The following is a 26,223-nucleotide window of genomic DNA, read 5'->3' on the forward strand; positions in this document are numbered from 1 at the left end:
ATAAATAAAAAGCTATCTGAACTTTAAAATTAATTTCATTTTACTTATGTCAAATGGATGGGTTCAAAGGTACATCTCTCAACCTATACTGGGACAGGGCAGGAGAAAATTTAACTCTTTTAACCACAAGTTTTAGAGCTACAATGTACTAAATTATGGGCCTTTTTTTTTCATTTTGTTGAGTGGCAATGAAAATGATAAAAGTGAAAGAAAAATCATGTGTAATTGTGCTATATTTCTCAGCAAGCTTACAAATAATTATTTCATAAACTTGAAGCAAAGATGCATAGAAATCTTACTATTAGTTCTCAGTGTCTCTGAAATACTGACACTGTTCCATCAAAACAGCCAAATGCATCACTGTGGAAGTGATGTGAGTTTGAATAAAAATAAATTCAAACCGTTAGTTTTTTTTCATAATTTTTATTACTGTTGCACCATTAATACAATCACGTATAATTTCAATGCATCCATTTTACATTTCTCATCATCAACAATATGTGCTGAGGTGATGGAGGCATCAGTGACACTGAATGGAGAAGCCGGAATTGCAATGAACGCAGACTTGTTTGCCACTTACTGTTAAACAGAACTACAGGTGCACCCAACAACGGACATGCATTAACTGATCAAGAGAAATCTAGATAGGCTACGTACAATGGGAAGTGTATGTTAGTCTGAAATACTTCTGCATCGGGCGGATCATGGAGAGGAGGGTACGGTGACTTTTATCTGATGGATGCTGTACCTCATTGCGTAAAATCAGGCTGGAAAGCAAACAAGATGTTATCTAAATATCAGAATGCAATAGCACAACCCCAGTAACGCTCACTCGGCATAGTCACAACCTTTGTCCTTTGTGTTGGTTTTGATCCATAACATATTTGCGAGGTACATCTTTGACAGCTGTTCAAATGATTTATTTTCAATCCACTTAACTTTCTGACATCTATGTTTAAGTCCAGGATTCTTTTTCGCAGTGTGGTTTGAAATTTCCTGATGGTATGTCTCATCATAGAGGGGTGGGGGGAGATGGCAGGGTGGGGGGGGGGGGTGGTGATGATATATCCTCTTGGGTATTTTCTGGAAAAAACAGTTGGGTCAAGTTTGTTAGTACATTTGAAATTAATGCAGGTTGTGAGTGGTTTTCGAATGGGGCCCATCCATTATTCTTGCACAGCTACAGTTTGATCAGTAACGGCTGAAGAATCCTCTGAAGCTGTGGTGTCTGCTGGGGTAGCACTGTCTGAGGCTGCAGGCCCAGCTGGGGTAGAGCTGGGAGCTTCTGCTGCTGGTGCCTCACTGGAAGGGGCATCACTGTTGCTTGTGGCAGAGTCCAAATTCTGGGGCTCGGCAGTTTTGCTTTGCTCTTGGGTGGCGGGGGCAGGTGAGGCCTCAGTCTGTTTGGCTTCTGCTTCATCCTTGCTGGTGCACTTGTCTTCCGTTTGGCTTTCCGGAGCAGGTGCTTGGGTTTCAGAGGGCTTAGTGGGAGCCACTTCACTACTGGACTCAGGCGCCGCCGATGGCTCGGTCGCTGCAGAGCTAGCAGCAGGGGCAGCCTGGGGCGGCTCTGAAGGCTTTTCTGCAGCAGGCTCCGTAGACTGAGGCTCTGCTTTCGCGTCAGTGGCTGCTTGCGAATTGTCGGCTTCAGGCTTCTGACTTTCCTCCTTGTCCCCGGCTTCTTTATCTCCTTCCTTGGCCTCCGTTGTGGCCTTATCAGCCTGGTTAGCCTGGCCATCCTGATTCTGTGAGGCATTTCCTTCCGTTGCCCCTTCTGTGGATTTGGCTTCTTCCTGGCTTTCCTTTTTGGCCTCTCCATCCTCTGCTGTTGTGCCTTCAGCCACTTTATCTGCCTCTTTGTCACTGGATAGCTTGTAGTTCTTCTTCTTCCTGATCAGAGTGTTTCCCATTTTAAAGGCTCTGAAAAAAATAATAATGACAGAGTGAGGCCAGCTTCTATAGACAATTATAATCTTTATAATCAATATTAATTACATTTTAAAGTGATTTTGACTATACAGTGTAAGTTTAACTGGCAGCATCTCTTACCCATGTTAAGGACAGAAAAGAATACAAGATACTGGAATTAAAAACTGTATTCCTTCTCCAAATATTCCCTTATTTCTCCACCTTATTCATTCACCTCAGCTGTGTTGGCACTGTACGTATTACAGAAAGCTACCCAAATTTAAATGTTTCGTTATCGAACAGCTTTACCTAAAAACTTAGAAAGTTGTTAGACAGAAGGTATAGGAGCCTCGGGACTCACACCACCAGGTTCAGGAACAGTTTTTACCCCTCAGTCATCAGACTCTTAAATCACAAACAAGAGAAAATCTACCGATGCTGGAAACCCGAGCAACACACACAAAATGCTGGAGAAACTCATCAGGCCAGGCAGAATCTATGGAGAAAAATGCAGTTCATGTTTCTGGCTGAAACCCTTCGGCAGGACTCTTGCATCAGACAAGATAACTTCACTCACCCCACTATTGAACTGTACTCACTTTCAAGGACTCTTCATCTTATGTTCTCAATATATACATTTTATTTACTTAACTATCTATCTATCTATCTATCTTTTGTTTTTGCACAGATCATTATCTTTTGCACTTTGATTACTTGTTCGTGTTAATTGGTGGGGTCTTTCATTGATTCTATTGTTTCTTGGATTTACCTGCAAGAAGGTGAATCACAAGTTTGTATAAGGTGACATTTATGTATTTTGATAATAAACTTATTTTGAACTTTGAAAAAAAAGTCACCCTCTTTTCTATCATGCTCCTGGTTTATCTCTGATTTAAGTCAATTGGAACAAGGTTATCCTAAATCCTCCTTGTGTGGATGTATCAGTGGTGGTCTCTTTACTAACTACACAGGTGTCACCAAGGCCTGCGAGTTTTCTTAATCCCTTCTCTTGGATCCAGCTACTGGAAACTTGGTCGCTTGTGGGGGCTGATGTACCCCCCCACCCCATTCCTGGTCCAAGAAAATTCATGAGTAATTTTTCCCCCAGATTCTGAGTCATCTCCAACAATTAGGGTACACAGAACTCTAAAAAGTTCCATCAGTGATGGGATTATTCAGGCAAACCCCTCAAGTTAGCTAAAATTTGGATAGTGTTTCAAAGCCACCCAATTCAAAGGCCTTGGATATGTTGCTTAAAATGTCACAGCACTCAATCCTTCCTGATTCATAGACAAACACAAGCTGACAGCTTTCATCCATAAAACTGTGCTTTCCTTGGTAACCCCTTTACTCCTGCTGAATTACTATATTCAGCAAAACACTCTAATTTTGATTTTTTTTTTTGAAAATCCAGGCTGAAAATACTTTATTCAGCCCCCTGTAATTGAGATTCCTAACATCTAACAGAGATTGATTAAAAATAGAGACTATTTTGGGGAATAAATTGTCTTTTTCATATTTAAATTGCTTCATTGCAACTTTATCTAGAGAGCAGCAGTGTCTCCCAAAAGGGTGGCCTTGGGTGATATAATAATCAGCTAAATTTGGATTGTCTCAATTTTCCAGGAAACACTAATATTTTTATCCTGCGGCACATAAGTAACATTTTTTTCTTTAGTCTCTCGCAGTTCCTGTTTCATTAATTGGTTGAAGATATGCTAGAAAATATAGCTTTAATCAGATTAGGTTTAAGTATTGGAAATAACACTGAAGACCAGCTAAAACATGTGAGAAAACAGCTACGTGCAGTTTTTTTTTCTACAAAATTCACTTCCTGCTCTTATAGTTCAAATATTTGTGTCAGACATAGTAACTCATTTCATACCACTGTCCTGAAATTTGACATGTGCATCAAAATGCGATCAGTCAAAACTCTGAGTCTATCTTGGCCTCTGAATCTATAGGCTTGTAGCTTCAGTCCTGCTCCTGAGCTTTCTGCACCAAATTCTTGCCAAACACTTCACTACTGTATTGAATGAGTACTACATGTTTAAAGATGTTGATCCAACACCTTACCTGCTGTCTCATGAGGCCAGAAGAATTCATGTTATTTTACTGATTTAAAATGGTGGATTTACCCTTTTTAACCTCAATGCAAATGAATCTGCAAAGGGGGCTGCAACTAGAAGCAATATTCTTTGGCAACAACCACCAAACATGAATGCTTCTTTCTTTAAATAAATTTAATATTTACAGCACTCAACTTCCATCCAAAAAGACACTTTAGTAGACCCTTACCATGCACATTGGGCCCAAGGGCCTCCTTCCATGATGTAATAATCTATAAAATTATCTAAATGCAATTTCAATAACCTTTAATGCAAGTTATTTTGTAGACACTGAAAATCTAGTGCAACACACATAAAATGATGGAGGAACTAAGCAGGTTAAGCAACGCCTATGGAGAAGAATAATCAGTCAATGTTTCATGCTGAGAGCCTTAAATAATTGCTATCATCAATCCCATGAACGTGATCCATAACAAATAAATAACTGTAGTTAAATAAGTTTCTCTGTTACTGTCTACTCATATAATCAGCTCATATTAACTTCTCCAAGAAGCGCAGAAGAGAAGCTTATAAAACACAGTAAGGAGGTAGGTGACTTGCCATGCTTGAACCCATTTCTCTTTTTAAAGCTTTGGATGTCAGGTGGACGAGTATCCCAGAATGGAGAGGCAGATCTGGCATTAACGGAGTAAATCTGACTCCCACAAATGTAACTGAAAGACCAATTCAACAACTACTGTTGCCTTCATGCATTTCCCAGCAGCAGGTGCTCCCAAAACCACAAGCAGCTTTTGCTATGCTCCTCGAGAGCCAAGATTAGTAGATGAGTCCAGCAGGCCCTTGACTGTGACTTGGCTCAACCAGCAGACTCAGTCCACCAGCTGCAGGTTTGCCTCAACAGATCATCACTAACCCACCAACCCACCAAGTAAATCCCAATGATCACTCCACAGCCCACAAATACTCATCTCTTTCCATGTCCTGATTCCTTGCCTTACTCACTTAAGAATAATTCAACATTTATTACTGAATTTTTTGCTGAAAGCCATCTTCTTTCACCAAGCCCTTACCCCATTGATTTACCTATAGCAACAGATGATCATTCTCTGCCTTGGGTATACTCAACTTCATACCTTAAAAACCTACTTGAGTAGAGAATGACAAGATATACTGTCCCTGGATAAAGAAATTGTTTTTCAGTTCCATCCTGAAAAGCCAACCTATTATCTTGAATCTTGACCCTGAATCCAAGATATCTCAGCCATGGGAACATCAAACATACAATATTGAGCATATCAACTTGAAACACTGTTGCAGGAAGGCAGCATCCATCATCATCACTCAGGAAATGCTCTCTTCTCACTGCTCCCATCAGAAAGAAGGTACAGGAGCCTCAAGACTCACACCACCAGGTTCAGAAACAGTTACTATCCCTCAACCATCAGGCTCTTCAACCAAAGGGTTCAGCATCATCCAACTCAACTGCCCCATCACTGAAATATTCCCACAAAACAATGGACACACTTTCAAGGACTCTTCATCTCATGCTCTCAATATTTCTTTCTTATTTATTTATTATCATTTCTTCTTTTTGCATTTGCACAGTTTGCTATCTTCTGCACTCTGGCCAAATTTGGACGGTCTTTCATTGATTCTGTTATAGTTATTATTCTATAGATTTATTGATAATGCCCACAAGAAAATGAATCTTAAGGTTATATATGGTGACATATGTGTACTTTGATAATAAATTTACTTAGAATTTTGTACTTTGGAACCACCTTTCATTATTCGAAATTCAAAACAGCATAAAGCCAGGTGCTTAATCTCATTTTGCGCAACATAGCCCACACTCCAGGAATCAATCTAGTGAATCTTCACTGCACAACCTCTATTGGAAGTATATCCTTCTTTTAGAGAAATCAGACTTTGGCACAATTCTCCACAGAGGTCTCTTCAGAACTCTAGATAATTGGAGCAAGTTATCTCTACTCCCATCCCGTACCCTTGAAATTTCCACAAAGCAAAATCTCATTCCAGATTCTTGATAACAATGTCTCTCCTCTCCCAATCCATTCTCTCCCCACTGAATCACAGTCTCTGTCTTTCCTCCACAAATGCAGTTTTACTGTCCTCACCCACTAACTCCTAATCACATCTGCCTTGTCTCCTTCCCAAGTAGGGAAGACTTCATTTCCTATTTCCTACTTCCTCCCGGAACCAATAAGAGGGACTACTTGACTCTCAACCAGGAAATGGAAGTAATACTTCAATGATTGCCTGCAAAAATAATCAAAGTTCCTGGCCTTGTCAGGTAGTTTGGTTAAGTTAATTTGCCTTCCCATCTTCTCGTGTACATCAGGTCTTTCCTTCAGTGTCTCACCTACATTGTGTCTTTGCTGAAATAATGCTTGAGTGGAACTTGTCTCTTTACACTGATTCACCTACCCAATTATTTGTTTTGTGTTTGTGAGGCCAGTGATTAGTTGCATATCACTGGAATATTAGAGTTGGAAAATTAAACTATTCACACAACCATCTAGACTCATAGAAGAGTGCTTAGGGCCTGAAACCTTGGCATTTCTACCCATCTTTACTAAAACCACCATCTTAGCTGCATCATAACTTAATACAATTTTGAGAATAAATCAGTGGTTATGTGAAAAGGAACTTTTTAGTTCAATGATCCACAAGAGTGAATACAGCTGTATAGGGGAACAAAATTCACTTTCTTACCTTTAAAAAGACAATACCATACAGCCAAGTAGAGAAGTAAATAAAATCATTAAGTCCTGCTTGAAAATACACTATGAGAATTTGTAAATAATATTTTCAGAAAGCAGCTGACTCTTCTCCAAGGATGGATAAAAAGGTTGGAACAAACAGCTGTGCATTTAATTCAGCACTAAAGAGCACATAATTTGAAAAGTCCTGTGTGAACCACTCATGAAGACAAAAGTCAACACCATGCCTCGAATTTAAAAGTAAAAAAATCAAGATTCAATATGACTGGAGTGGGACAGAATTTAATTCTGAGTTCAAACTGTCAGGTGGGTTTTAGAATAATGATTTCTTGAGTCCTCCATTTTCAAAACTTGCTTTGATAAACTTTAAAGTTTTGTTTTGGAAATGGAGCAAACCACCCCTCTACTGCCCATTTGTGTTTGGAACTAATTCCAAACTTCTGTGTGATGGTTTCAGTGTTCGACTAATAAAAAAAGTCATCAAGAGGACATGTTTTGTACATCCCAATATTTTATTATTCCATGCCAATGTAAGCATTGCAAAAAGAGTGAGAATTTATTGTCCAGCTAACGACCCTCAAGAAGACAGTAGAGAGCCAACTTCCTGAACTGCTCCAAAGCACCATTGCAGTGCACAGTGACATTATAACTTCAGGAGTTTGACAGGATGGGCCAGATCACTTTGGAATTATTCATCTCCATATAATCACCACTCACAAGTCAGTATCTACCTAGTCCATATCTCACAGCCTATCTCGCAGGTCCTAGGGCTTCAGAGGCACGGGCCAACTAAATGCAAGCAACCCCATCACACATGATCAAGCCCCACCCCGAGACACCCCAAACAAATGCCACACCCATGAATTTGATGAAAGCTAGTGCTGAGATGATTTACAAATACTTCTGACTATCTTTGATATGCATGCACTGTAAAATCTGAAAGATTATAGGTCGCTCCTATGCACTGAAATGCAGTGAAAGGTACTAGCAACTGTTGCCCTGCTCAATTAAGCTTCCATGAAGTTTCAGGAGAAAAATAGTTTTCACACATCAAGCAACACACACAAAGTGCTGGAGGAAATCCGCATCTACGGAAAAGAATACAGTTGACGTTTTGGACTGAGACCCTTCAGCATAGATGTCGCCTGGCCTACTGAGTACCTCCAGCATTTTGTGTGTGTTGCTTGGATTTCTAGCGATCTGCAGCTTTTCTCTTTTCTCTTGGATTTCACCACATCAAGGCTGTTTTCCTCATTTAACACGTTCATTTAACAAGGTCACTTCCGACTATTAAAAACAAAATAACTACTAAAATATTTTTAAAATAAAAAAATTATAGCATCTAAAGAAACTTATAAATGGTTAAAATTTCAACTAAATATTAAACGCTTCTTTTTAAAAAAAGAGGAAACCATTTTACCCCTTTGATTGCTTATCTTCATCTCAATATATTTTTCACGCCAATATATTGTATGATCTTATTAAGCACTAAACAGCAACAGACTCATTAGAAAGCTAACACATACCTTAGGAGTTGAAACGCTGAATCTTACCACGAATGCATTGATGTTTGGTAAACACAAAAACTTAAACAGTCTGTAGATGGGGATTCTACCACACCCACAGCGATGACCAAGGAACTGCACTGTTTCTAAACTCTCAACTCCACCAACAGCAGCCCAGTGCAATCGCTGCTGTTACACACTGGTTTTGTTCATGTGACCAACAGCAAAAAGGAATTATATCGGCAGCCACATCCTGCCATAGCTGTAAGTTTTTTTTTTCTTACCCAAAACACAGTGTTTACATGCATGCCGCCTGCCCACATTACGGAAGGCGGCTTCAGTATCTAATTGGTTAAGTGCATGGACCATTCAGAGCTGCAGAAAGATTTGCACCCACTGTGCAGCCCAGAAGTTTTGATCTGCTGCCACTTCACATTGAAATGAAGTGAAGGCATTGGCGCTTTTTTTCTAGACTGATTAGGCTTACTTGAAGGTTAAAGTGGGGGAGAAGGGGCGATTTCACCATAACAAAGCTGTTCTCCTCTTTTAACAGAACTGACTTTGCATTTGCTTTTCAACTGACAGTGTGAACTGATGAGACCCTCCTAATGACAGATTTCCACATGAAACCATCCCTGAGTTGAGAACACCCCCCAATCCAGGACATCTGGAGGCATAGGCAGAAGTGCACTTGTGTCAGAATAAATACCAAAGATCCAAACATGGAAGAAGTTCTGAAAAGCAGTATCAGACTGTTAAAAATTCTTCAGAAAAATGCAGTAAATGAACCTATTAATCTATTTATGTCTTCCATGGAACCAGTTTTCCAAATTCGTCATCATCTTCAAAGTACCACCTTCTGCTGCTTGGAGTATTGTAAGATAACGGTCTCAGAATTTACTCAAAACTCATGGTTTATTGGTCAGCAACAATTCCTACCTTCTTATATGATTGATTTTTGGCTACCTGCAGTGGATATGGCAATGGAAGGACACCACCATTGCTATTCCTACAAAATCCTCCAAATCAGACCAATGTCAGTGACCTTTCCCACCATCTTGAACACAGAAACCCTGCTTACTCTCAGCTGGCTATGTTGCTCTGGTTGTATCATCCACTGTAAGTTGCCAGATATATGAAAGACACTGCGCTTTTTAAACCTCAGCTGTGTGAGGAGATTACTGGGAAATTCTAGCCCGCCACCACTCAAAGTGGAGAAGGAGGTTTCAAAGTGACACTGTAATCTTTCAAACCATACATCAAGAGCTCACAGTAAAAGTGCACTGCCTCACACATTATCCACCTATGTACTCCTTCAGCCACCTCTTGCTACAACTGTGGAAGAGTCCGTGATACCTGCATTGACTTCATCAGCCATCTCTAAAACTATTAGTTTGAAATCCAAGCAAGTCATCCTTGATGACGAATGGCTGCCTAAGATGATTCCTTATGTGGTGATAATGATAACCAGTACTATATTGGATGTATACTGCTAGAAATTCAAGGATAACTTTCTTCTCCGCGACTTTTAGCACCAGCAACATCTCAAACAAAGAAAATCAAGCGAGCTGTTCATAATTTGTTCCGCCATGAGGAAGGTATGGAAGAAATTCAAATCATTGGCCCCATTTCCATTGTGCCACAGGTAACCTGTTCATTTGAACTAGCTGGGATTTTAATGTACTGTGTGCAATTAGTTTCTTCACTAATAATACTGTGCCTTAATTACTCCAAAAAGAGTATGATCTATTAATTTGAGTCCAAATCATCTGTGGGCCTCCATTCCATAACCTTTCAGCCCAGAGGCAAGGGTGTAGTAAAAGTATCTGTGTTGTAACACTGCAATTAAATAATTGGATGAGTCTTCTTCAGAGCAGGGCTGTCAAACTTTCCAGCAATGACCTTTTGCCACAGACCTAGCATATCACCATTAATAACAATGTTTTGCTACAGCAATTTATTGTATTCCAAGTGCTGAGAATATTTTCTGAAAGCTGGTTTGCTTTGCCAATATCTCACGCTGAACTCCAGACCGCATAACTGCAAGCATTCTGCAAATGTAGTTACTTGCCAGCAGCAAAGCATAACTGAACACTTCCTGTCAGTTCTGTAAAACCCATCTACAACAGGAAGGAAAGCAAAGGCTTCAAATCAATCAAATGCCAAGAACCAGAAGCAAGTTTTATCAACTTGAAATTAAAGCTGCTAAAATGATTGCCCTGTAAATTCAAATGAGACAGTAACAACCAGCCCACCTTTTCTGAGAAAGTTTACATTTCGTATTGATGTTTTTGCACAATTCCTACTGCAAAAAAGAAGCTTTCAGTCAGAATCATGTTCAAAATAACTTGTGCAACTTTTTAGAAATAGTTTTGCAATTAACTCCCATGCACATTCATATTATGGAAGTCTACGCTGTCCAATGAAATTGCAACTCATTGGGCAACAGTTGAATCACAAGCTTCTGTGCTTAATTGCAACGTTCAATTTAAAATGGCATTGCACTACATCAGTGAATGAGGACACTGGCGTTGGATAAATTGATGAAGAAACAATTTGTCCCCTATTGCTTCAGAGTAAGAATATACTGGTGGTTTCATTTCCATTGACTTCAACAGGAATGAATTTTAGAAATGAAATTCAACACATGGTGTCTATTAGTACAAGTGACTGAAGATGAATTACTCCATTCCTAGTACAGGGCATTAATTCAGTCCTTTCTAATGGTCCAATTCTAAATACTTCAGGGGATAATTTGAAGGAGACCCACAAGGATTTTCAGTGTCCCAGTAAGATTTTTATCCTTCATTATTAACAGTTCAGTCTTTGGTCCTACTACTAACTCATTCCCTAGATAATGATGCTATCCCTCTCACCTACGTGAGACTTGCAGAGACACTCCACCTTTCTCATCCTGCTCGAAGAGATGAAGGACAATTAATTGTACTGGACATAGTACATTGCTTAACATACTCACACTGTCTTGCGTGCATCATCATTATTTTTAAAGTTTAAGACTTTATTGTGTCATCAATTGGACTGAAGCAATTCTGCCAATAAGGCGATATATTAAGGCAGCCCACTGCCTCCACAAATGCAGCTCAGTAGGTTGAGTTTTCCCAGCAGATCATAGTCTGTGAGTGTGCTGTGCTAAGCAGCCAGGGAGAAATGTTTGGGTTGGGGTCTGGGTATAGTCAAAGTCAGCGGAGCTCCAAAATGAAGTCTCCACAATGAAAGCCAAAAAAGTCATCAGACTGACCTTTACATACTTCAAAAACACCCCATCCAGTAGGACTGAGAACTTAGATTAATCATTGGTTCAAAGGAGTAGCTCAGGGTTTTGCTACTGTAGAACCTTAAATAATCTGCCAGAGTCAGAACTCTATAATCTAACTAAATATATATCCAGTTCTTGCATGTATACATGTGGAAACAAAAATCAAACCAATTCCTTATCAATTATATGTACTTGTTTTTAAGTATAATCAATTATCTGGTGAAGACTATACAATTACCTGAACTTATGAGAAACCACAAGATAACTGCAGTCTACTGCTCCACAGATCCCTAGACTGATATGCCCTAACCACTCAGTCCATTCCTCTCCCTGGAGAACGTCTGAGGACAAGCTTTGCCGCTGACAATCTTGGCATTCCACTTGACCCTAAACCCCATCACCAAAGACAGCTTTCATCTCTACAAACACAAGAAATTCTGCAGCTGCTGGAAATCTTAAGCTACACATGCAAAATGCTAGAGGATCTCAACAAGCAAACACCAGAGGGCATATGTACAAAATTAAGGGAGAGAAGTTTAGGGGAGACATCAGGGGTAAGTTTTTTTACACAAAGGGTTGCGAGTGCCTGGAATGACCTGCCAGGGATGGTGGTGGAGGTTAAAATATTAGGGGTATTTAAGAACCTCTTGGACAGGCACATGGATGAAAGAAAAATGGAGGATTATGGGGTAGTGGGGGTTTTGTACTTTCTTTTAAGGATTATATGGGTTGGCACAACATGGAGGGACAAAGGGCCTGTACTGTACTGTAGTGTTCTATGGCTCTATGGTTTTAAGCTCAGCAGCACCTATGAAGGGGAATAAACAGTCAACAGTTCGAGATGAAGGGTCTTGGCCCAAAACATTGACTGTTTATTCACCTCCGTAGATGCTGCCTGACTGCTTTTCTCCAGCTCTGTGTGTGACATTCATGTCTATGTCATCAACCATGCCTGCCTCTGCTGTTGGAATAGTCACCCATAACAGTCCTCTCTAAAGACTGTCATTCTAACACTGAGTTTGAACACATTGTACTTCACCACTTTCACATGGGGTATCCATTAGACAAATGAAATACATAGTTAATTGAATTTACTTAAATAATTAAAATGATTTTTTTTAAGTTAATTCTTTATTTGTATTTTTTCCCACTTTCAGTGACCTTTATAATGTTTTAATTTTATTTTTAATGCATTTGAATATCAGTGACAGGCAAGCAAATCAGTGGCATTACCAAGCTGGCTATCAAATCTCCTTTTTTCCATTAACTGCATAGAGAACATTTCTCACCATATAATGATTTGAATTTCAGGAAACCATGGAAGGCATGGAAGGAAGTGCTCGTGAGGGAATCAATTTACATTAAGTGCAGACTTAAAAAATAGGTGTGCAGAGATCAGGGTTGGCTGGCTATTGGCTAAGGTACTATTCTGTTGCCTGCTCTTATCATAAAATAGAAAATCCAGGCAAAACTGGAACTCAGAAAACACCCACAAATTCCAGAGCTGAAACAGAAGAATAGAAAATTCAACATAATCAACATCCATGAAACCAAGATGTGAACAGAACCTGGGCAGGTGCATCTGTTATATCTGGAGAGTTACCAGGAAATCACACTTAAAGCAAAGTTTGTGTTAGCTAGTTATTAATTAATACAGTGTGAAGTAGGCCCTTCCGACACTTCGAACCACACAGCCTAATCTTCCAATGACCAATTGATCTTCCCTGTACGCCTTTGGACTGTGGGAGAAAACTGGAGCACCCAGGGAAAACCGATGCAGTCCACAGGGAGGACGTACAGAAACCCCTTACAGAACGGTGCCAGCACTGAACTCCCCGATGGTAATAGCATCTTGCTGACGGCTACGGTACTATGGTGCCGTATGACTAGTGATATTATGTTGGATTATGGTGCTAGGGTGTTGCAACAATGCAATATTTTCTGTTGGCTTTTTTATTCAGTGCACAGACACTACATGGTGTGCACATCCTCAATCAGCTAATGAAAATTTTGACCAGTAGTCTTTTTCCTAGTCTTTCCTTGATTTACACTTCAGCCTGTTACCTGAGCTCATAGAAGCAAGAGATGGAGAAAAACAAATTGCCTTATTTGAATGACCTGACAGTTCATTGTTTCTTTCAAGCAAAGACCAATTACATGATCATGTTTTTACTCAGAGGTGTAACAATAGTTGTTTCAGGATTTGATGTTTACTTTGATTTCTTTGTCCTTGTGGTTCTGCATGAAATACGAGTGAGTGGTTTGAAGCCTGAAGAGAAAAGCTACAGCAAGACTAGGGTCACTTCTTTCAAAGCAGCTAAATATTTACTTTCAAAGTATTTTGAATGTGATGATGATGAATCAGTCTCCCTTTGCGCTTCAGATTTAAAAGCTTCATCATCTGTCAGCAATTTTGAGTGACTACAATTGTTGAGCCAAAGAACAAGAAACCCAGAATGTACAGATATTCCCAACATTTACAACTAATTATAAGCCTCAACAGTGGGGAAGAGCACTAAAGCCAACTAGCACTTCCAGCTAAAAGTCACAAAGCTAACAATTCAAAGTAAATTTATGATCAAAGTACACATACGTCACCAAATACAACCCTGAGATTAATTTTCCTGCAGGCATACTTACTAACCCAAATAACCTTAATAGAATCAATGAATGACCGCACCAACAAGGTAAACAACAATTGTGCAAAAGACAATCAGCTGTGCAAATACAAAATAAAGGAAAAAAAATGATAATAATAATAATAATAAATAAATAAGCAAAAAATATCAAGAACATGAGATGAAAAGTCCTTGAAAGTGAGTCCAAGGGTTTGGAAATAGTTGAGTGATGTGGCAAGTGAAGTTGAGTGTTGGTATCCCATCTGGTTCAAGAGCCTGATGATTGAGGGGTAATAACTGCCCCTGAACCAGGTGGTGTGTCCTGAAGCTTCTGTTCTTCCTGATGGCAGCAGGGAGAAAAGAGCATGCCCTAGGTGGTGGGGGCCCCCGATGATGAGTGTTGCTTTCCTGCTACAACTATCCTTGTTGATGTGCTCAAACATGGGGAAAGTTTTACCCGTGATGGACTGGCCACATCCATTACTTCTTATAAGATTTTTCACTCAAGGGCATTGGTGTTCCCATGCGAAGTTGTGATGCAGCCAGTCAATATACTTTCCACCACACAACTATAGAAGCTTGTCAAAATTTTAGATGTCATGCCGAATCTTCACAAACTGCTAAGGAAGTAGAGTCACGTGCTGGGCATAGGACCAGTCCTCTAAAATGGTAACATTGATGAATTTAAAGTTTCTCACCTTCTCCACCTCTGATCCCAATGAAGACTGGCTCATGAACCTTTGGTTTCCTTCTCCTGAAGACAATAATCAGCTCCTCGATCTTACTGATATTGAGTACAAGGTTGATGTTGTGGCCCCACTCAGCCAGATTTTCATCACCACAGCAAATAGCCAATAGATTTCTCCTTGCCATTTTTCCTGCCATTTCCAGATCCACCAAATCTGGGTACAAGCTACATCTTTCCTTATTTTCCTTCACATTTTTCTTCACAAAATGAAAGGAATTCTCAAATTTTACATGACGTCAATTAACAATACTTATTTTGCTTTCAGCATTATGATTACCAGCAAAGCAATGGAGTTCTGAGACAACTAGCTTTGGGCATGGTCACTGGGTTATCATGGCCAATTACAGAAGTAATCCAAAGTACAGGCAAATCAATTTTTTTTTAAAAATGTGAACTCTGTAAGAAATCATGGGTTGATATGAATCTGGCCCATTTTTCTTCAGAAATTAGGACTGAAATAACAGATAAACAGATTTTCTACTTGAGTGCCATGTCCCTGCATTACTCACATATCTATGTTCCCCTTAATTTCCAGAAATTGATCAGATCAGCTCAGAAAGAACTCAATAAGCGAGCATCCATGGCACTCTTTGTTAGTGAATTTCAAAACTTAGCTATCTTCTGTATGGTGAGATTTCTCTTCATTTCAGTTCTAAGAATTTTACCCCTTTCTCTGAAACTGACCACTGGTTCTTCACTCCTTAACCAGGGGGCACATCTTCATCTTCCCAAAATCTACCTTGCTAAAAGCCCTGTCAGAACTTTCAAAGAGATCATCCCGTACTAAATGGTTCCTCATACAGAAAAACCTTCCATCCCAGGAGCTAGTCTGGTGGTCTTCACTGCACTTCCTCTATGGCGAGTCTGGCAAGAAATGTGTTATTGAGGTTAGACTGAATGAAACTACTTCAATAAATCAGAAGAAAATACACTTTGAATTATGGTGAAATGTCTGGAGTTTCATATTTTATTATGACAAATGAGGCCACCATTCCACTCATTAATGCATGCTAGCTCACAGAACATTTGAATTAATCCCATCCCCCCCACTAAATTCACCAACCTTATTTGTTTTTTTTACCTTTCAAACTCATTAACTCCATCAGCCAGCTGCCTTTGGATAGCTTATAACAGCCAATTAAACTTCCAAACAACATATTTTGGGAAGGAACCGGGTCAATCAGGGCAAACTCCACCCAGGTGGCACAATAAAAATGTTTGCCCTGGTGAAAATTTCTTCCTCATCAACAGAAAGATGATACTTGCAAACAGTGTGGAGCTACAAGTAGGGCACAAGGCATCCTTTGAGATATCTACAGTTCTTTTAATATTAAATTGCTAGGAATATATCATATGCCCTGGAACTGACTTGAAAAACAGACCTATGGACTTTAGTGTCAGTAATAATTTGCTCAAAGATGGTTTAGCTTTTCAAAGGTAGTTTCTCAAGTCTGGGAGCTCCGGGATTTACCCGATTTAACTCAGCAAAAATGTAATTATCCCAATGTTCCATTTTTATATGCAGATAATCAGTGAACACCTTTATTTGACTACAATAAAAAGTAGACAACCTTACAACTACTACCAAGCAGTCATATGACACAGGCAGCAAGCAAGATTGTCACATACCTACTGAGCCAGCTGGTGGGCAAAACTGTGAAAGATAATGGACAGCACTTCACAAGCAAATAGACCATACACATTGGCTAGTGAACAAAATTGCATTGGGTTATTTCTAAAAAAAAGACTCAATATATCATTTTTCATAACCTCAATAGGACTTATAGCTATTAAAGTATCATTCAATGTATTTTATTATAATTGTTTTAATGAGGAGATTAAAAGGTTCAACAAACAGCTGTAAGAAATTTACTATATAATCTATGTTCATGTACTGGCAAAGGGATAAATATTAGTAAAGATATGTTTTGCAGCTCTGCAGGGAATAGTACCATGGAATCTTTTAAATTCATCTAAAAAGTATAAGGGAATATCATTTGAATCTCTTATCCAAAGCAACAGTGCACCACAAACTAAAGTCCCCTAAGTGAGAACTGCGGCTACTCAATGCTACAGGAATTAGATTCTATTACATTGTGGCACAGCTAAATCAGCAATGCCATAAATGGACCAGATGATTTAAAACTGCATTTGGAAAACAAAATCTAATAACATTGTACAAAGAAACTTTTAACATGTTATGGATATGTTCCTCGCGTCTAATATACGTAATCAAAAAAAAAATCTTGGCTTTTCTCCCTGTATTTTTATTTTTGGCTTGTTCACAAAATGAGTTTCAGTCTGCGTGTTCAAAACTATTTTTGGATTTGACACTTCTTGAGTAATACTAGTTCCCAGAAATAAAGCACACCTGAAGACATGTGGGTCAGGGAGAAGAACTGCTACTTGATCCCAGTAGGGTTGAGCATGTGGGTGGGGGAGTTGCTCATGTAGGGGAAGGTTAACTCACAACCCTTATGTGTCTGCCTTATGCATGATCCCTAACTGGACCTGTTGTTTTGCAGATAACCTGGGGAAGTTCCTAGTTATCTCAGAGATTCCAGTAAAACTAACAGTTGCATTCAACCTTCTTAAAGTCACAAAAATGAAAAAAAAAATCCAACTAAGTTAATATTGCCATACACTAGCTACAGGGAATTATGATTTTTTTTTTCTGAATTCTGTCAGCTCAATAGGATGGGCATAATTTCACAACTAGGTCCCTTGGTTTGCCATGGTTTATAATGAGAAACTAGTTTTCAAATGCTGGTGTGTACCAAAAACATTTTCTAGCCTTTATGGTGGTAAATTCTGAAGTGACATTATATTTCATGACAATAGAGATAATGGCCTATTAAAATACTTTCATTTCTCAGATAGATAGAATGAAAATGAAATTTTATTGGATTTATGGGAAAGTTTTATAACATCCTTTATGTACAACTGCATATCTTATTTCTCTGAATAAAACATCCAATATTTTATAAAATCTGAGGAGTCAGAATGCTTGCTTTTATTAGTTGAGGCATTGAGTTCAAATATCAAGAAGCTCTGTTGCAGCGTTAAAGTTTTAGTTATGCCCCATCTGGAATACTGCATACAGTTTTGGTCACCCCATTATAGGATGGATATTGAGGCTTTAGAGGGGATACCAAAGAGTTTTACTAGGATGCTGCCTGATTTAGAAGGTATGTGCTATTAACAGGAAGATTTGATTATGAAGTTAATTACCTGTGCTATACCATTCTAAGTTTTATAACCCAATCAAATTAGAATTCTAAGGTTTTAAAGAAAATGACACAGCAAATTGCTCCTAAATGCCCTGCAGGGGTTAGACAGCATGATTCACTGAAGGAGCATTTGTAAAGAAACAGGGCAATGGAAGGAGGTCACTGAACCCTTCAAACACACTTTACCATTCACAAGGCCATGGCTTCTCCATGACTATTCTTCATATAGCCATCTTTTCACCAAGTATGTTTAAATGTTCTGTTAACTAAGGACAAAAAACAATAAACTCACATTTGAAATTATCAACTAACCCAGTGACGCTGAGAGAATGGTTTCCTGATATCATTCCTGGAAGACCGTGCTCAAATTTTTGAATGATGACCTTGGTTCTATACACTCCAACAAGCATAAGTAGTTCATGTTTATCCTATCAATTCCTCAAGGTATTCTGAAAACATTAACCAAATTATTCTTTAATTGTCTAGAGTAGTGTGCAAATTATTTAGGCTCCCTAGATTTTTTATATGGCTTCAGATGGTATGGGCTCCATGGAGCCCAGATCTCAAAATCATCAGGGCTGCCTGGGATTACACCGAGAGACAGAAGCAAGTGAGATAGCCAAAGTCAATTGAAGAACTGTGATAAGTTCTCCAACAAGTTTGGAACAGCCAGTTTTCTTACCAAACAGTTTTAAACGCAAAGGGTGGTCACACCAAATATTGATTTAATTTAGTTTTTTTTTACTGTTTGCTGTGCTTTTCAGTAATGGTTTTCATATTTAAAACTTTTCATTTCATTATTTTTGAAGGTATCTTCACTTTACTGATTTTTTTTACACGTGCCTAAGACTTTTGCACAGAAGTGTACATTACAAAGGGGATTGAACATAGAAAATTACAGTACAGTACAAGCTTTCCGGCCCACAATGTCACGCCAAATTTTAACCTACTCTAAGATCAATCTATTACTTCCCTTCAACACAGCCCTTCTTTTTCCTGTCATCTGTGCCTTTCTAAATGTCCCTAATGTATCTGCTTCTACCACTACCCTTGGCAGCGCTTTCCACACACCCACCTCTCTCTGTGTAAAAAAAGTAACTGACATCCCCCCACTAGATGTTCTTCCAATCACCTTAAAGTTATGCCCCCTCATATTAGCCATTAGCTAAAGTTTGTGTAGTAAGCTCTCCTTGGAATTTAAACCCTGGAGTTTAAATATTATTCTGGTAAATTATACGATTAAATGTTTTCTGTACACCAGATTTATAACAAGCAAGTATATTCTCTTGTCTCTTACTTTAGTCACCTTACAAAAGATTCTATTAGATTCATCACCCTTCAGAAATCCTCTCTGCTTCTCTCTGATCAATGTGTCCAAGCACTCTTGACTTACAGGGACACTAGTAATTTCCCAAGTTAGATGTTAGACTAGCTGCTCTATAAATCCTTGACACCACTCTCTCACTTTACAGGAATCGTATTACAGTTTAAATGAGAGATGTAAGTTTAGATCATCAATGAGCATTACCACATCGATAACGTCAACAAAACAGAGAGAGGTAGGACACTAGAGCTGAAAGAGGGCAAAGGAAAAGGTCGCTTTGAAGGAAAGCTTTTGGAAGAGTGGAATTCAAACTCATTTTCTTCCATCTACAACCAGCATGGATAAATTCACTGTTCTCAACTCTGAGCTGATTCCACAACCTATGGAGCTTCTTTCAAGGATTCTACAACTCATGCTCTCAGTATTATTTATTTACTTGTGTATTTTTAATTTGCACAGTTTGTCAAGCTCTCTTCTTGCTGCCACCATTAGGAAGAAGGTATAGGAGCCTCAGGACTCTTCACTACCAGGTTCAGGAACAGCTATTAGCCCTGAACTATCAGGCTCTTGAACCAGTGGGGATAATTTCATTCAACCTCACTTGCCAAGTTACTGAACTGTTCCCACAAACTATGTACTCGCTTTCAGGGACCCTTCTTCTTACGTTTTCAGTATTTATTGTTTATTATTTATTATTATTCATTTTCTATTTACATATTGGTTGTTTATCTGTCCTGCTGGGTGCAGTCTCTAGTCTCTAATAGTTCTTGGATTTACTTGAGTATTCCTACAAGAAAACAAATCTCAGGGTTGTATATGGTTTCAGACATGTACTTTGCTAATATATTTATTCTGAACTTTGACTTTTACACATTGGTTGATTGTCAGCTTTTATTTGTGTTTAGTTTTTCATTGGTTTTATTGTATTTATTTGTTCTACTGTGAATGCCGGCAAGAAAATTAATCTCAAGGTGTATACCAAGATGAGAAATTTACTTTGACACTGAAATGGCAATGCAGTAATAAATGTGTGCTTAATTCTGCCGCTGAAATACAATTCCAATGACCTGTAAAAGTATTGAATATTCGTGAGCGGTATTCAGAACACGGACTTGCCAGAGTGTATGCTGACTGCATACAACAGTGGACGCAAATAAAACATAAAAGGAACATATGGAGAATTCAGCCGTTCAGTTCAGAAAAAAAGCTAAGAAATAAGGAAATTAAATTTTGTAGAATAAGGGTTAAAAAGAACAGACATTTTAATATTCATATTAATATACATTTACTGCAACACAGGGACTTTCTGAAGTACTTGATGTGAAATTCTATCCAATAATGTGATGCAATCAAGTGGAGTCTTCCAGACTACTAAAACAATTATGCAGAATGCATCCTATGACAGGAAGGTATTCTGCATCATTGCTTCAATGCTTATGGTGGACCAATCACATGATGAACTTCAATAAAAAATAAATTACCATAAAAAAGGATGAATTGAGGACCTGAAGAATTCAACTGTGGACAGTGTTAGAAGATTCTTAAAATCTGAGTAAGAGCATATATACAATAAACTGTGGCATCTGATTTGGATAATTAGAATTTATTATTGCTCATTTTGTGATATATATTGCAAAAATTGTAAACAATTATATTATAAATAATGAATCATAAGGCAAAGTGCAGAACAGTATGCATAACTGAATTCAATTACTATGTCCATGATAGAAAATCAAACTTCTTTAATGTTATCAGTAATCCTTTACAGTGAGCAAACAATGGTAAACAGTGATTAAAATAGTGTTTTCACAATTTTTCATTTAGCTCTAAAACGGACTCATCTTTACTTTGGTTGCTGAATAATTCAGGAGATTGCTGAACAGGCTAGGTGATTTTTATACTCCTTCTAGTTACAGGAAGCCAGCTTGAAGGAGAAGGAATAGCTGAAAATTTAAAAAACTAAGGAATGGTCTCATGTTCTTATCATACAATCAGTTTTTATTTAAATGACAGGCAACAAGACAACGCAAAAAGAATTCAGAACTCTTCTTCAAATATGGACATCGACTCTTCATGATCTAACTGATCAATTAGGTCCTCAATTGATAACATGGCAAAATTAACCTTAGTGGAAAAGTTTTGCTAGAAGCCAAACACTGAGATAGGAAGACTTTCTACACATGATCTTCCCTTGGACTGCCCTTTCTGAAGCACTGTCACACCAGACTGATCTGGAAACTAGACTGAAGTGAATTTCCTTGCATTAAAAGATTTTAATGTGAAATTCAATATGAAGAATGAAGCTAAATTTTGCACCAGCATCCAAATTCAATCTGCGATATATAAGCTTAATATTCAATGGCATAATTCTAAAACCTGGCTGTAAATTTCTCCAGAGAACTGAAATTAAATGTTAGAGAAAATACTGGAATGATGATAAATGTATTAGTGAGAGAACAATGGTAAAAGGCCAGCTCATACTGTAAGTAGAAAAAAAATCGCAATATATTTAATCAGATGAACAAGGCAGAGGTTTAAGGTTCAAATGCCAGAATGTGATATGGGAAACAGCATTCAACAACTGATCCAAGACAGCGTTTTAATGGAAGATACATGATGCTTGAAGGTCATATGATCTCACTGCGTGAATTATTTTGTAAAAGAACATTCCAAGGTTAAAACAAAAATAAAGAGATGTCTGGTTATATATTTTCTAATATTGGAAGTGTCATCATAACTTAGGGTAAAGTAACGAATTGCATTATTAAAATAAGGAGATTGCTCAGTGTATAGCCTGGGAGTTGTTTCAGAGCCAAGTACTTACACCATATACATTGTTTGCCATGACAAACAGTGTTCATTGCTCAACAAGTACTCTGATTCTACTGTCAACAATCATCCAGATAAAAGTGCACTTAAGGAGGTTTTTGTTTTGCTTGGAAGCAAAGTACAAATCAGATTCAGTATTTTGTGGGAGGACAAGTGCTGAAAGTTTATGAATAAACCTGTAGAGGTCAGACTGAGGTATAAGAGAATGAAACAAAACCTTTCAACAATCAAAATGTACAACAAATGAGAGTAGCAGAAGGTTCTTCAACTGTCTATCCAGGACAAGCAGTCTACTTGACGTATACCATCTCCACAGGTGTAAACGTCCATTCCTTTACAACCATTGACACCTACATTATGTGAATTACTTTTCAAAAGGTTACTAAAATTGAGGAAGCACTACACCCATGACTATGTGGCTAGGCACAGCTCAAATGGCACCTATAAATATGCCGAAGACACAACTATGGTTGGTAGAATTTTAGATAGTGATAAGGAGGTGCACAGGAGTGAAACAGATCAGCCGGTTCGGTGTTATAGTCGTACACACATTGTCAGTAAGACCAAGAAATTGACTGCAGATGTCAGGAAAGAGAAGTTAAGGGAACACACACCAGTCTTCATGGAGGGATCAGCAGTGGAAAATGTACCCAGTTTCAAATTCCTGGGTGTCAACATCTCTGAAGACCTATCCTGGGCCCAATATATTAAAAGTAAGGCAGAACAGCAGCTATATTCCATTAGGATTTTGAGGAGACCTGTATGTCACCAAAGAATCTCGCAAATTACTACAGATATACCGCGGAGAGTATTCTAACTGGTTGCATCAACATCTAGTATGGAGGGGCCACTTGCACAGGGCCAGAAAAAGCTACAGAAAGTTGTAAACTCAGCCAGCTCCATCATGGGCAATAGCCTCCTCAGTATTGAGGGCATCTTCAAAAGGTGGCGCCTCAAAAATGCGGCATCCATCATTAAGGACCCCCCACTACCCAGGATATGCCCTCTTCTCACGGCTACCATCGAGGACTCCGTGGTATTCTGCGGAACCACAAATTGAGATTGAAGCCACACAGCTCAACAATGCTGACACCTTCACCTGCCTGGGAAGCTGCCTCACCTCTTCCCGCAGTCTAGGTCGAAAGGTCTCAAACAGACTTGCAAAAGCTGGGGTATCTTTTGGCAAGCTATGGACACATTTGTGGGGACAACATGGCATCTGGCTGAAGACCAAGATGGCAGTCCACAAAGCAGTCATCCTGACTTCTCTGCTGTACGGCTGTGAAACATGGTGAAACATGACTGCAGGCACATCTGTATGTTTGACCAGTTGCACCTGCGATGCCTTCACAAGGTTATTGGCATCTTGTGGTCCCCACCACAGAAGTGCTATGAAGGACCACGGCCTCTGGCACAGAAACACTTGTCATGAAGCCTGAACTTTGATGAGTTAGACATGCGGTCTGAATGGAAGACAACTGCATTCCAAAAATGGTATTCTTTTCCAATTTGGCGCATGGCACTAGAAAGCAGGGAGGCCCCAAAAAGCACTATGCTACAAAGACTGCACTGAAGTGTCCTTGAAGGCATGCAATATCCCCGTGCCTGGTTGGGAGACCTTGGCCAAAGACAACAATACCTAGCAGTCTACAAAAGCACTGGCACATTCGAAGAGCAGCAGCTGAAGGACCTCGATCAAAATCCCCAGGACCACAAGGAGAGATGACCCAACCCTTCAGTGGCTACAACATGCACAACCTGTGGGTACATCTGCACATCCGGCTTTGCTCTCATCAGAAGCGGCACTGACATCATCCTCGTTCCTGATGGACTTCCAAGAAGACCATCAAGGAGGAAGTACAAGAGCTAAAGGCACACACTCAGCATTTTAGGAACTGCTTCTTCCCCTCCACCAACAGATTTCTGAATGAACGATGAAACCATGTATACTACCTCGCCATTTCCTTTCTTTTCTTGTTCTCACTTTCCACTACTTATTCAATTTAATTTTAATATATACATCTTTTTATAATTCATTTTTATTATTATGTATTGCAAAGTAACAAATTTCACAACATATACCAGTGATATTAAACCCGATTCTGATTCTGAATGGGTGACTCAAAAACGCAAAAGACTTTTTCTCCATGTATGCTGCAATTCTGAGGAAAATTAAATACTAAAAAGCAATAGTTCCTCATCCTTCAATTCCTTAGATAAAAAAGTTGTCCTTGAGAATCTGAATATCATAAAGTTTCTGTTCAAAAACAGAGTACATGATAAATAAAGTATAATAATTATAAGTCAATTTAACACTAATTGTAATGTTTCTAAAAAAAACAATTACAAGGACAAATGGATACCCAGGAAAATCTTGAGCTGAATGAAAAGAATTAGCAAGAGACAAGTCCTATGTTAAATGCAGATGGATTAACATTCTGGAACTAATGAATACTCTGCCAACATTGAGGTCTCAACCCAATCACAGTGAGCTATATACCTGTGCTGCACACTTCAGATGCATTTTGAACTACATTTTATTCACTTATTTGTGGTAAAATTTTGTTTTGTGTGCTGTGTGTAATATACATTCTGGGATACACCATCTTCCATCATGAACATTGTTTAATTTGGATGCACTGTATTAATGAACAGTCAGATGATGATCAATTTGAACTTGAACTTGATAAAGGGTGCTATTATGTTGGTTCCACACCACCCCCACCCCCCAGGCCCCAAACAGCACTGTTTTAACATTATGCTACTTAATATTAAAAAGGTGTTAAGAAGAAAGCAGCAACTTAAGCAGGAAGACAACTTAAAAAATTCTCCGTGGAAGGACACAGAAAATAGAAAATACAGAAGGTTGAAAAAGAATCTGAGGAAGCAAATAAAAACAGAAATAGCAGGAAACAGTCAGCAAGTATGGAAAAAGAAATGGGATTAACATGCCATGTTGAAGATACCTTATTAGAAAGTTAATTGAATTGAGTTGAATTGAATTGAATTGACGTTATTTCTTAAGTCCTTCACATACATGATGAGTAAAAATCTTTATGTTTCATCTCCATCAAAATGTGCAAAGTGAAATTTATAATAAATAGTATAGACAACAGGACAATCAATATAGCATAGAGGTACAATTGTATCAGCGCAAATTAACCAGTCTGATGGCCTAGTGGAAGAAGCTGTCCCAGAACATGCTGGTCCTGGCTTTTATGCTGTGATACCGTTTCCTCGATGGTAGCAGCTGGAACAGTTTGGGGCTAGGGTGACTCTGGTCCCCAATGATGCTTCATGCCATTTTAATGCACCTATCTTTGTAAATGTCCAGAATAGTGGGAAGTTCACATCTACAGATGCACTGGGCTGTCCGCACCACTGTCTGCAGAGTCCTGCGACTGAGTACAGTTCCCATACCAGGCAGTGATGCAACCAGTCAGGATGCTCTCAATTCTGCCCCCGTAGAAAGTCCATAGGATATTGGGACTTGTGCCAAACTTCTCCAACTGTCGGAGGTGAAAGGGGCGCTGTTGTGCTTTTTTCACCACACAGACCACGTGAGATCCTCGATGATGTGTATGTCACGGAACTTAAAGCTGTTCACACTCTCAACCCCAGATCCACAACAGATCATCAATCCACATTGATGTCAATAAGGGTTAGCCTGTCTCCATTCCTCCTCTCATCCACAACCAGCTCCTTTGTTCTTGCAGCATTGAGGTTGTTTTCTTGACACCACTGTGTCAGGGTGATGACTTCTTCTCTGTAGGCTGCCTCATTATTATTTGCGATAAGGCCAATTAATGTCATATCATCAGCAAATTTAATTAGCAGATTGGAGCTGTGGGTGGCAACACAGTCATGGGTAAACAGGGAGTAAGGAAGGGGGCTTAAGACACAGCCCTGAGGGCCAGCTGTGTTGAGGGTCAGAGGGGCAGAGGTGAGGGAGCCCACTCTTGCCACCTGCC

At 39.0% G+C, this 26,223-nt stretch overlaps 1 protein-coding gene across 3 annotated transcripts in view; it reads right to left on the minus strand.

Annotated features, from left to right (window-relative positions):
• Positions 1-215: 215 nt before the first annotated feature.
• Positions 216-26,223, minus strand: part of LOC132378388 (brain acid soluble protein 1 homolog) — a 54,506-nt gene continuing 28,498 nt past the window's right edge. For 2 of the 3 annotated variants that reach the window (XM_059945261.1, XM_059945260.1), the window contains exon 2: positions 216-1,920. In XM_059945261.1, the coding sequence (XP_059801244.1) occupies positions 1,167-1,910 (744 nt within the window). In that variant the 5' untranslated portion in view covers positions 1,911-1,920 and the 3' untranslated portion in view covers positions 216-1,166. Of the gene's footprint in view, positions 1,921-8,247; positions 8,381-26,223 lie in introns of those variants that run through there. The other variant, XM_059945262.1, reaches the window with a different exon arrangement.

The sequence above is a fragment of the Hypanus sabinus genome, chromosome 20 (assembly GCF_030144855.1).
Source record: "Hypanus sabinus isolate sHypSab1 chromosome 20, sHypSab1.hap1, whole genome shotgun sequence".
Taxonomy (NCBI): Eukaryota; Metazoa; Chordata; class Chondrichthyes; order Myliobatiformes; family Dasyatidae; genus Hypanus; species Hypanus sabinus.